Consider the following 13,139-nt stretch of genomic DNA (forward strand, 5'->3'; position numbering starts at 1 on the left):
CAAAGGGGGTGGTAGCATCAAATGTTCTCAGGAAGCATAATTTCTCACTATATACAAAAGTATATTCGTGTTCCAATCCCAGAAAATGAGAGAGAGAGAGAAGTTGATTTATATTGGTGTTTCAAACTGGACTTTCTGTTACATAATTCTCCTGTGAATCTGAGAGTTACCTAAAAGATAGACACTTACCAAATAACATTGGCAGTCAGGACCGTGTGTTCTCAGGCAGCATCTGCGCAGGTATGGAAAGGGGCATCTGAACGCAAGATAAAGGTTTGGAATACCATGATGTCATCTCCTTATTGGGAAGTGATTATCATGTCACCTGTACTTTCAGTGACAGTACTTCCATAGGGACTTGAGATTGCCTTTGAAAAGCATTTGCAGATTGCACAAGTCATTGAAAGCAATTAATATTGATTATAACCTTTTCCATGAAACATTACAGAAACAGCTAGGGAACAATTTACTTGTGACATATTTAAAAGGTCTCAGGGAACACTGAGCAGGTCAGAAAACATTGAGATCTAATAAGTAAAAGAATGATACTAGCCTCTCATTATCTAGTGTCAATGGAAATATTCACAAACCAATCTATGATAGGAATAGAAAACAGTTTTACTCAAGCTGAGAACTATAGCCTAGGAGATAGGGAGGATGATACTTCAGCAAATATTTTAAAGAGTTGAGGAGTGCTAACCAAAATTTCCAACAACAGAGACCTGGTTAAAATAAAGAGGTGTTTATTTGGGGTTTGTTAGGACTGTAGCATGGGAGGTAGTAATCCAAGAAGTACTTTAACTGTATTCTGCCAGACCTCCAAATGGGGGGAGACTTCTAAAGGCAAAAAAGCATGCAAGGTTACCGCAACTACTGAGCCTGCATTCTAGAGACTGTGAGCCACAACTATGGAGCCCATTTGCCACAACTACTGAAGTCCATACGCCTAGAGCCCATGCTCCAGAACAAGAGAAGCCACCGCAATGAGAAACCCTGGTACTGCAAGGAAGAGTAGCCCCTGCTCACCACAACTAGAGAAAGCCTTGGGCAGCAACAAAGACCCAATGCAGCCAAAAAAATAAATTAATAAATAAATAAAAATAAATCTTTAAACAAAACATAAATCATTATATACACTACCAAATTTAAAATAGATGACTAGTGGGAAGCTGCTACATAGCACAGGGAGATCAACTTGATGCTTGATGATGCCCTAGAGGGGTGGGATAGAGAGTGTGGGAGGGAGGCTCAAGAAGGAGGGGATATGGAGATATATGTGTAAATACAGCAGATTCACTTTGTTGTACAGTGAAAACTGGCACAACATCATAAAGCAATTATACTCCAATAGAGATCTAAAGAAAAATAAATGGGCCCCCTCTGCCCCAATAAAGAGTCATGGCAAATACCGACTAGCAATGAAAAAATGGGAGTGATACAATGTTTTAAGCAGATTTTGCAGTTTGTAAAATTGTGGAAGTTTTATATGGTGCCTTAGATAACAGAAGAATAAAACTGTAGCAGAAAACAAACTGTCAATATTTGGTAATTATTGAAATAAGATATTTTAAATGCTATGGAAGCTACCAAACATCTACAAAATTGAAAAGGATGAATTAATGAACTGTGTGAATCCATCACAGCCTTCAACAGACCCAATCCATAGTGAAACTCACTTTATGTATAATCCTATCCTGTCACCCTTTCAAATCTTCTCTTAAAGCAAATCCAAGAAGTTGTATTCCTGCATCCCTAAATACTTCAGTGACTATCTCTGGAAGATAAAGACACCTTTACTTAAATAGGTGGTGCCTTTATCACATATAAATATAACAATAATCCCTCCCTTTCATCAAATTTCTTAGATTTTAGTCATTATTTAGAGCAATATAGATATCTCTGTATGCCAGGTTAAATTCTTAGCTATTTTGTGCTTTCTATTTCTTTTATGTTTCCATTCATTTTTTTTTTTCTTTTCTAATTCTTTTCTTTTTTTGGCCTCGCAGTTTGGCTTAGGAGATATTAGTTCCCCGACCAGGGATGGAACCTGTGCTTCCTGCAGTGAAAGGGCTGGTGTCTTAACTACTGGACCCCCATGGAAGTCCCTACATTGATTTTTAAAAAATTATTTATTTATTTATTTATTTATTTATTTATTTATTTATTTATTTTATTGGCTGTGTTGGGTCTTTTTTTTGCTGTGTGCAGGCTTTTTTTTTTTTTTTTTTTAGTTGCGGTGAGTGGGGGCTACTCTTCACTGTGGTGCGCGGGCTCCTCATTGCCGTGGCTTCTCTTGTTGTGGAGCATGGGCTCTAGTTGCGTGGGCTTAGTAGTTGCAGCACATGGGCTCAATAGTTGTGGCTCACGGGCTCTAAAGGGCAGGCTCAGCAGCTGTGGTGCACGGGCTTAGTTTCTCCATGGCATGTGGGATATTCCTGGAGCTGGGATCGGACTCTTGTCCCCTGCATTGGCAGGCGGATTCTCAACCTCTGCGCCACCTAGGAAGCCCATACATTGATTTCTATTATTATTATTTTTAAATGTTTATTTATTATTTTTGTTGTAGTGGGTATTAGTTGCAGCTTCCAGGGTCTTTAGTTGCGGCATGCATGCTAGACCAGGGATTGAACCCGGCCCCCTGCATTGGGAACACAGAGTCTTACGCACAAGACCTCCAGGGAAGTCCTTCCATTGATTTTTAGGTGCTATTCTCAACCTGATCATGTATCTTGCTACTAATCATAAAAATTTTTTTTCATCCTTTTTCTTCTTTTTAGACTTCCCCAGGAACATTTACTCTTGCTTTTTAGTTTGTCTCTTTTCAGCATATCATCGTTTCCGGTGGTTCTTTTTCCTTCCTTATCTCCCTAATTATTTTTTAATTAAGTAATTAATTAATTGGCTGAGTGGAGGCTTTCTCTAGTTGTGGAGAGCTGGGGCTACTCTTCATTGTGGTACATTGGCTTCTCTTTGTGGTGGCTTCCCTTGTTTCAGAGCATTGGCTTTAGGCCCTGGGGCTTCAGTAATTGCAGTGCAGGAGTTTAGCAGCTTCCAGGTATGTGGGATATTCCCTGACCAGGGCTGGAACCTAAGTCCTTTGCATTGGAAGGCGGATTCTTAACCGCTGCACCACCAGGGAAGCCCCTCCCTAATCATTTTAATATGTTCATTTTAATTTCTTCATTATTCTTTTCGTCCCTTTGTTCTAGATGGCATGTGTTGTTTAATATAATGGGGAGTAGGAGGGTTGTGCACTTCCTCCTTCTATAGTTACTTTCTCCTAGCTGCACGAAATCCTGTCTTCTGTGTGTATAAAGTAAGGGATTAGCCATGCGCTCTATTACAGCTAGTGAGTGTGTAGGGACCAGAGGTCACGGAGGACGCGCTGCTGAAGGACTCGGATAGCTGCTGGACACTGGAGCAGCCACAGTGACGGTCACCACAGCAACGCCGGAAGTCCCGCCCAGATCCTCTGGTGCGACCGAGGAAACGCCCTGCTTCCGGGCATTCATTGGCTGCGCGTCAAGGGCCGCGTCACCCGGCATTGGGGGTAACGTAGTTGCCACGGGCCCACCAGACGCAGAAGGGGCGCCCACACCGGGATCTCGGAGTCCCGGAGGCCCTGTTAGGGCCCTGTGGTCTGGGCGGTGGTCTAATCTGGGGGGCGGTACGGAAGTCGTCCCGGCAAGTGTCCGGGTGAGGGGCCGGCTACGGACACACTGGGGTCCAGGGCTTGCGTAGACGTTCGAGGACACACGCGGGCCCCCCACTGGAACCCGGGTGGTCGCGGGCTACGTGGGAGGACTACGTGGGAGACCGTCGGGACCTTTTTCGAACCGGACCTCTGACCCCAAAACGGCTGGTGACCTGACCGTATCTGGATTGGCGGATGTGTCGGTGCCTCTCGTGCGGGTCGCCTGGAAAAGTCGGGAGTTGGCTTCGTAGGCGAAAAGCTGAGACTGTGCCCCCGGAGGGTAGCGCGGACTTGTCGCTGGCGCCTGGGTCTGCGCCTGACCTCAGTGAGAGGAAGGAGTGAGGACCTTCGTCCTGGGAGCAGTGGTGGAGACCTCGCGCCTGGAGCCCAGAAGTGCCGGGGAGGCCTTCGGGGGGCTCCAGGGTGACCCTTCCCAGGAAGATTCTGATGGACACAGGAGCCTCTGCGGGGTCTGGAGGCCCTTTGAGCGTCCCTGCAGCTCCCCACTCTCCCGCCTGGAAAGCCCTCAGGGCAGCTCGCGACCCTTTTCTCTCGCGGCCCTGGCTGGCGCCCCCTGGCTGCTGCGTGTGAAAGTCGGGATTCTGCCCTTGGGTGAAAAGCCGGTAGATGGAGACTTTGGGGCCAGAGATGGAGTCTCAACCCTCAGGGGAATGCCCTTACAGACGCCCACGGAGGTGCCCACTCCGCCTGGGTGTCTTCTTCGGCTTCCACAACCCCCTGCTCCCTGCCTTAGTCACTGTCAGCCCACGGGCAATGGACACTGTCCCAGCCTGGCTCTCCTCCCACCCCCACTGTCTAGGCGACGCTGTCCTCTCCAAGATTCGACCTCAGATCACACGTGCCATTGCTGCCTTGAAGCGCTTCTGTTCCCAGAGGAAAAGAGCTATCCAGATTTCCTTAGAATGGGAGCAGGGAGAGACTGTCCCTGAACCTCCCCCAGCGTGGAGCGCAGGGAGGACTCCTGAGCGAGGCCGGGTTTTGAACGGGGTAGGCTGGCAGTGGACTCCACCCCTCACTTACGCATCCTCCCAGAGTAGGGGTGTGTGGAAAAACATCACAATTCAATGGTCAATTCTGTAGAAGCATGAGTCATCCTGTTATTAAAAGAGAGAGTTGCAAAGTACTTGAAGAGATTGTAGGAAACCTTTGTGGGGAAGTAGGACACCCTGAAGCCTACACCAACACAGCTAGGGGATCGTTGGTATTCTCAGTTTCTCCTGGCTCCTCCACCAGCTGCTGCAATGCTGCCTGACCAGGGTAGGAGCATATATACTAGGACACCCTGTGACTCCTAGGTGAAGCCTTTCTGGGGTCTCCACTGATCACCTAAGATGTTCAGGGAGGTATCCCCACTCTGGCTGGTCAAGATACAAATATTGCCAGCATTGTGCAGCCTGCATAACCTCCAGCCAGTTCTCAGCCCTAGCAGCAGTTCTCTGTGCACCCTTGTCAAATCTCACCCTGAACAGGCACAGTTTAGTTTTCTTCCAGAAACCCTGGTGACCCCATAAAGATTTTTGAGGCATCTTCATTGCTCACATTATCTGTCAGGCCCACACAGGAATTCAAGCCTTCTCCTCTGCCCTGAGCTGTGACTACATGGAAATCCACAGAGTACAGCATGAAGCTTCCAAATTAATTAAAGGCTGGAAGAAATCAGATTTGAGGTAGGAGCCCCTTTTAGAAAGAGACTTACTGGAGTTAGGTAAAATATTTTTTGAGCTGAATAAGGGGGGAGTAAAATCCCAAAATGACAGGCTCAAGTCACATTATATACTAGCTCTCCTCATAATAGGATATGTTTACATCCTGTTGGAGATTGGTTTTCCTGTGTGCAGTTTACTCACAGGGAGAAAGATGGCTTTTCCTGGCTTTATTTGGGGGATGGAAGAGACACTGTGAGGGACAGAATTTAACATGTGAGCTGCAAGCCTGACTGGGATGGGCAGTGAGGAGGAGGAGCCAGGGAGTCTCAGGAAATGGAATACATAAAGCTTTAAGGAGGTAGCGGATGAAAGAGAGTTTTCCCATTAAGAAAGTAGGCATCAGTCTATGTTTGTGCACTGATGGGAAGTCAGAAGAGAGGGGAAAATAGACGAGGAATGGATCATGAAAAAGAGGATTTAATATGTCAACATCATGTACACTAGGAGAATTCTAATCAAAACCATGAGATACCAGTCTTCATCTACCAGATGACTATGGGGGAAAAATGGAAAATAACAAGTATCGATGAAGCTGTGGAGACATTGGAACACTCGCATGTTGCTGATGGGAACGTAAAATGCTGCAATGTGAAAAACAGTTTAACAATATGAAAACCAGTTTTCCTCTAAAACTCACTACAGAAATTCCACTGGACTCAGCAATTCCACTCCTGGGGTTACACCTGAAAGAGCTGAAATCAGGGACTCAGACACATTTGTGTGCACCAATGTTCATAGCAGCCTTATTCACAATAGCCAAATGATGGAAACAATTCAAGTGTCCATTAACACATCAATGGGTTTTTAAAATGTGCTACATGCATACAATGAAATATTATTCAGTCTTAAAAGGAATGAAGTTCTGATACATGCCACAACATGACTAATCTTGAAAACATGACAAATAATTAAAGCCAGACATCAAAGGGAAAATATTGTATGATTCTACTTGTAAGAAATATCTAGAATAGGCAAGCTTGTACATACTGAATGTAGATTAGAAATTTCCAGGGTTTGGACACAAAGGGGAATGGGGGATTATTGCTTAATGGGTACACAGTATCTATTTGGTTTGATTATTCTTTTTTAAAAAGCTATTGGTGGTAGATGCACAACATTGTAGATAAATTTAATACCACTGAATTTTATACTTGAAAATTATTAAAATGGCAAATTTCTGGTTATATATAAGTTACGACTGTACATACAGACACCAGAAAGCTGCAAAGTGAGAGATTTTTGTCCAAATTGAAAAATTTCCTATTAGACTTTTTCAGAATTTCAAGAACCAACTAGACAAGCTGATTTCATTGTATAAATATTTACCCACAATATTAGACCTCTTGTACGAAAATGAATTTTAGGACCTACATGTTCCTTTCTACATAGAATATACTTTCCTATCAAGAATATGAAAATTATTAGTTAACCAGATATTAATAGATGAGTGAAAGAAATGGAATTTCCTGTAGCGAATAGAGTCAAATGATCACGACCAAATTAGCAACAAGTGTTTTCCTTGCCTAGAAGATAAGACAACGGTCTTAAAATTGACACGAGTATCACTGCAAATAAGCACAAAGGGGCTGAATGTTGGGAAACATAAAGACAAAAATATAGAGAGATCAATCAGCCACTGGCCTGGAATAACAAATAGAGTCATCAAAAGAGTCAAAAGAGAAGACAGTGAGTAAAAGGAGAAGAAGGAGCTCACAAGGATCAAGATGGTACATGTGGCTCTGGCCTCAGCAGAACATCTAGAAGAATGGCTGTTGCTGTGAATGTGTTGGACTCGCTGCTTGTGCCTGTGCAGGAAAATGACCATGGAGCCACTAGCCCAGACCATGAGGGCTGAACTTATAAAGTCTATTGTGAAGAATATGGCTGTAACTACAAACCTTATAATTCCGTCTGGATTCACTGAGGAACAGTATCCATAATTTACATTCATACTAAAGTTTTTACTGTGAGTTGTACTAGTCATTTGGAAAAGAATGACGATATTTACCAAAAGATGCAAGGCCCAGCAAAGGAAGCAAAGGAAGGCAACGCACTTTGGTGATCTCATCCTGCGTTCCATCCACCTGGAGAAATTGGGGCAAAGTCTAATGGCTTGGAAGCCACTGAGGATGGAAGTAGTGCTAAAACAAATCCCTCTGGCCACCCTTTGCAAATAGAAGAGAAAGTTACATCCAGCCTCATTCAGGAAATGTTTTGATCCAAAAGCTGCCATTGTATGAGGGATCCCTCTGGAGAAAAGCACCAAGGAGTTGGCTAAGACTAGTTGATTGAGAATCAAGTCTGTGGGTCTCACCTTGTGTCCAGTGAGCAAAGTGAAGTTATAAAGACAAAGGAGGAATGAGTTCCCAAGGAGTCCCACTCCCATCTGAGTGACTAAGATAATTCCCACTTCCCACTTTGAAGGAGCCATCACATCAGTATCTATGGGATATTGATTTTCGTTGGAGCCAGAGGAATGGGCAGTTGAACAAACAAAAAGAAGTATGTTACCATTACCACCATGCTGAGCAACCTCCAGTGCTAAGTGTAACTCATACTTTCCCAATTTAAATGAGTAATAAAGGACTTCCCTCTTAGTCTAGTGGTTAAGACTCTGCACTGCCCATGCAAAGGGCTTGGGTTTGATCCCTGGTCAGGGGACTAGGATCCCACATGCTGAAACTTGTGGCCAAAAGTTTTTTTTAAAAAGAAGCATAAGTATGTTTGGGTGCAGAGGTTACTCCTGAAGATTCTGGTTCTACTTCGAAACATGTAATGCCTATTTAAAGGATCTGGGTGATTGCATTACTGCACACCTGTGCAACAGCGTTTTCTACATCTGTAAATTGAGTGAAGAGAATCCCTACACTGATCTGCATTTATGACCTGGATACATTCTGCATTTAAAAGCCAGCTACAAAACTGTGTGTAGAGCGTGGTGGAGTTTTCCCAAGTATATGGAGGAATGATAATACAGCCACAAAACATATATTTATATAGGATGGGGCAGAATTTAAAGCTAGATTTTTAAGGAAAAATACTTTTTAATGTGTTTTATTTTTACTAGTGTACATATTTCACATAATTATTAAATGATAGTAAAGCAAAGTAAGTGTTCTAAAAAACTAAATTCGCAGGTTAAAAAAAGGATTAAATATCTAGTTGGTGGTCTCTATATGTAAAGGAAATGCTTCAAGTGAATTGAAAATACAGAATTTTTTCTGTATATCCTTAAGGGGAAAATATGAAAGTGAAACTACCTACAAAGAAACCTTATGTATTTTCTACATATTTTACTATAATGTATTGATAGTGTATTTTGGAATAAAATATGTTAATATAAGTGGGAAAGTTTGTATGTGAGACAAAATAAATACAAGTATAAAACCAAAGAATTTGAATAAAAGTTAAAATCATCATTTGACAGAAACCATCAATACTAACTGACATAGTATTATATTTTAAATTGATATGTTTCATTTCCCTTTCCATTGAAGTAAAATCTGGAAATCTCAGACAATTCTACAACAATGGCTAATTCTAGAACCCCGTTTATGGACTCAACATATGACCCAGTATGAGTAAATAGAGTGTCTTGCCTGGAGGAAAAAAAAAAGTTATTCACATTTTAGGACAGGAACTTTCCAAGCTAATGTTGAAACTATTTGTCATATAAGGGAAGGAAGAAAGTAGAACACTGATGTGACAGGATTCCAGCTGAAGAAGCTGCTCCTGCACGATTTTGGTACAGTAGTAACTTCAAAAAGTTGACTCATGTAAACTATGCCTTTAAATGATATAAAAATAACTACAAAACAATGCTGGAAGATATTAAGGAAGCAACTCATTATTCAGAGAACTGATAAAGGGTAAATAGCAACCATTTCCCATGTAGTGTCTGTACAGAGTATATTTCACAGAAAAGAGTGTTTGTGCAGGCACACAGAACTGGACTGTTTTAGATAAGACCTGTGGATGTCACAAAAAAAAATTACCTATTATGGGAAAAGTTTAGAGGTGCAAAATTAGATAATGCAATATAAATTCAACGTTTTAGGGGAGACTTCCTCATGAGAACAATTCGTCCTTCCTAATGATCTGATGTTTCAGTATTGGATGATGAAAGACGAGGACATCTTCAAATTGTGAAGACACAAAACCACTAAGCTGGACAGCAACTTACTGAGTCACCATCTTCCCGGCATGGTCATTTCAATATGGCGGGAATAATAGCTGTGAGATGAATTTCAGTTTCCATGATCAAGAACTAAAGTGGTTTTACACTTGAGAAATAAAGGAATTGTTATTAGGATCAATAATATAATTTAGAATACTCAAAAATCAAGACTGCCAACTTTTTTTCCTTTATATAGGCAACAGTCTCCTTAAATGTATAAGCAAAAATACCTAAGTGAAATTTTGGAAAAGAATTTTAAAATGAAGTAATGTGGGCAGAACATTGAATGAAAACCAAAAACTGTATTTAAATCATAGGATTCATTTTAAATAACAGCAGAGAAAAATGTTGTCAGGGATGCCAATTTTCTAATGTTAATAATTCTGATCACTCTAAGAAGTATGTTACTGAATAAAATTCCAATAAAATTTTAACATTTCTGTAGTTCCTCTACTGATATCAAAATAACACAAATTTTTGTGTAAAAAAGTCAGTTTAACAACATGAACTTGCCTTACTATGTTTAAAGTATAATAATAACTACAGGTTGCTACTGGCAATACTCTGCATGTATTTATACAATAAGTCTGTAGACTTTTATATATGATAAAAGTTGATGAATTAGTTTGGAGAAATGACTTAATATATGCTATTAAAATATTTGGAGATTTAATTAAGGCATCAGCTATATTCCAACTTTAATCTTAGAGAAAATAAATAAATACTAGATCTAAACATAAGGAATAGCTAAAATCTTAGCTAAAACTATGCAGTATATCTGTATAATTTTGCCGGAATAAAGTGTTACTAAGTGTGTACCAAACCTGAGGACGTAAATATTTTTAGCATGTTTGTGTTTATAAAAATTAGAACTTTTTTCACTTTTATAATATCTTTTGCTGAAAGATTCATAAAACAAAGAAATAAAGCTCAATGAAAACATTTAAATATATATAACAAGAGGTGATTCTAATCTCAATGCTTTTTTGGGAAATGTATAGGAATAAGCAGTTCTTAGAAAAAAATCACACATTATAAAAAAGGATTTTCTCATTAAAACCTGAAAAAGCCAAGTTACATTGAAAAGGACATTGAATGTTTCATATATACACATACTATTGCTGAAATTTGATTTTAGGGTCAGTTTCCCTTGGAAAAAATTATATTGGGAATTACCTGGCAGTTCACTGGTTAGGGCACAGTACTTCCACTGCAGAGGACTCGATTCCATTCCTGGTTGGAGAACTAAGATCCTGCATGGGGGGCAGTGTGTGGGGAAAAAAAAAAGTTCTATCATCTTTCTTTTCTCTCAAAACCAATAGCCAAATGATTTAAATTTTAGATTTTTTTAAAATTGGCTTGCTATATGGTAAACTGTAAAAATTCATATTTTCCTGCTGCCTCAACATCCTCACACACAGGACATAAACATCCTACCAGGGGAACCAGGTGCACCAGTGAGAAGGCTGGCCCCTGCCACAAGTTCCCCTTCTTGCCCTCCCCTGACTGTCACCAAGGATCATTCAAACCTTCCAGTGAAATCCCCCTTCACCCTTTGCTTGTCTACTCCCCCCTGAACCTCAAGAGAGGCACTAACTCACAGATTCATCCCCCTCCTCCTCTCTTGGTCCTTCCCAGCTGCTTGCCTGAGCCCACTCCCTTGGGGAGCTCTCCCCACGTGGCCTGCTCTTGCCATGAGTGACTGTGTCTCTAGGACCTGTGAGTGTAACTGTGAGTATAACAAACTTTGTTTTCCCGGGCCTCTCCCAGGTTCCCTCTTGTAGCCACATGTGACAGAACATATGAACGGAGACAAAACATCCACAAATTTAAATTGTTTTGAAAATCATTTCTCGTGCTGAATACATAACATTTTATATGATATATTTTTCTAATCTTATTTCCAAAATGATTGTGCAGTTTAGGATTCAGTAAATAAATGCTTTGTAAAATATATCTCAATCATATTTCAGTAACTCAAAGAAAACAATATGTATTTAAGTGTGAGGACATGCCTCAGTAAACACACTACAACACTAGTGATAAAAAGAGTCTGGCAGGAGTCGGGTGAGGGGGTGGTGAGTAGGAGAAGAACATATCTCATTACTGATGTCCATTCATATCCCTTGAACATTGATTAGCATGTTTTATAAGAGATGCAGAAGATGAATTCACTCAGCCATAAATCAGCAGATGTGATCTAAGAGAAATCTTAGTGACTGAAAATCAATTTGCCAGAGGGATACTCACTAAGTGAAGCAGGGTTTCCTATGAGAGTTGAGAAGGTGGAAAGGAGCAGGGTAGGGGGTGTCAGAGTGAACATTCACCTTAAATTAATACACATATTGATTTGTTACATATTTCACAATGAAATTTACAGTCTTACAATTACAATTTAACCTTTTATAATTTGGAAAACACCATTTACGATTGAAAGGAGAAATTTGGGCAGAACTAATGGAATAAAAATATGCAATAGCATTAGGACAGTGAAGTAATCTATGAGAAGGGCAAAGATTTGGGAATCTTTAGGAACACACATCAAAAAATTAATTTAAGTATAAAATAGGTAAGAAGACATGGTATGCAAACTAATAAAATTTATATAAATAGAAAGCCAGGAAATGCTGTAAATCTGGAAGTTGCTGTGATTATGCATCATTCCAGCTCTTAAAGACTTCAGCAATACATGGCAAGAAAGGATCCTGATATCTCCCTGCTCATAGGGTTTGGGTAATGAAGGGAGGCTCTAAATTAAGTGACTCCTGTTCTCAGAGAGAAGGATGTTGACCTGGCTATGCGCAAGTTCTCTCATCAGAATTTTATTTTATGGTTTGTATTCTCATCTTTTTAGACTGATAAATATACATCTTAGAGCGTAGAGAGAGCAAAAAGCTAATCACAAAATGTGAATAGCAAGGCATTTTAACATCTGATTACATTATATGTCAGGGTAATAGTACTATCAAGATATTGAAGTCTTTGGTTATTCTTTTTATCTTTTCCAAACCCCGCAATCATTAGGCATAATGTTCTTATTAAAGCAACATGTCATTCTCTTACGTAGGGAATGATAAGACTTTCAGGTCTCTATACAGGAGATAAATGTTAACTCTTTTTCCTGAGGACAGAACTCTATCATAAAGACACCATTTAGCACAACAGGCTCACAGGAAAATAAAACCAAATGTGCATTCCAGTCGTATCACTCAGACCTCAGGTAATTACGCAGAGCTGGGAGATCAGCATCATTATCTAGTTGCTGGGCACATGCCTGCAGTGTGAACTCTTTAGAGTAAATGCTGTGAGGTGCAGCATCTTAGTCAAAGCAAAATGAAGGAAGATTTCATAGATGGTGTAATTGTGAGAAAAGAGGAGAGACGCCAGTCAGCAAAGCAGTAGGCAAAGTGGTTCGTAGCATCAAATGTTCTCAGGAAGCATAATTTCTCACTATATACAAAAGTATATTTGTGTTCCAATCCCAGAAAACATGAGAGAGAGAGAGAGAGAAGAAGAAATTGATTTATATTGGTGTTTTAAA

The 13,139-nt window shown here is 40.5% G+C and overlaps 1 protein-coding gene across 1 annotated transcript; it reads right to left on the bottom strand.

Moving 5' to 3' along the window:
• Nucleotides 1-6,910: 6,910 nt before the first annotated feature.
• On the bottom strand, nucleotides 6,911-7,852 carry LOC130843042 (vomeronasal type-1 receptor 1-like). The gene has a single exon (XM_057719709.1). It carries the CDS (start codon nucleotides 7,850-7,852, stop codon nucleotides 6,911-6,913), a length of 942 nt encoding a protein of 313 aa, XP_057575692.1.
• Between the last annotated feature and the right edge of the window lie 5,287 nt (nucleotides 7,853-13,139).

Source organism: Hippopotamus amphibius, unplaced genomic scaffold (genome assembly GCF_030028045.1).
Source record: "Hippopotamus amphibius kiboko isolate mHipAmp2 unplaced genomic scaffold, mHipAmp2.hap2 H_1, whole genome shotgun sequence".
In the NCBI taxonomy this organism is placed as follows: domain Eukaryota; kingdom Metazoa; phylum Chordata; class Mammalia; order Artiodactyla; family Hippopotamidae; genus Hippopotamus; species Hippopotamus amphibius.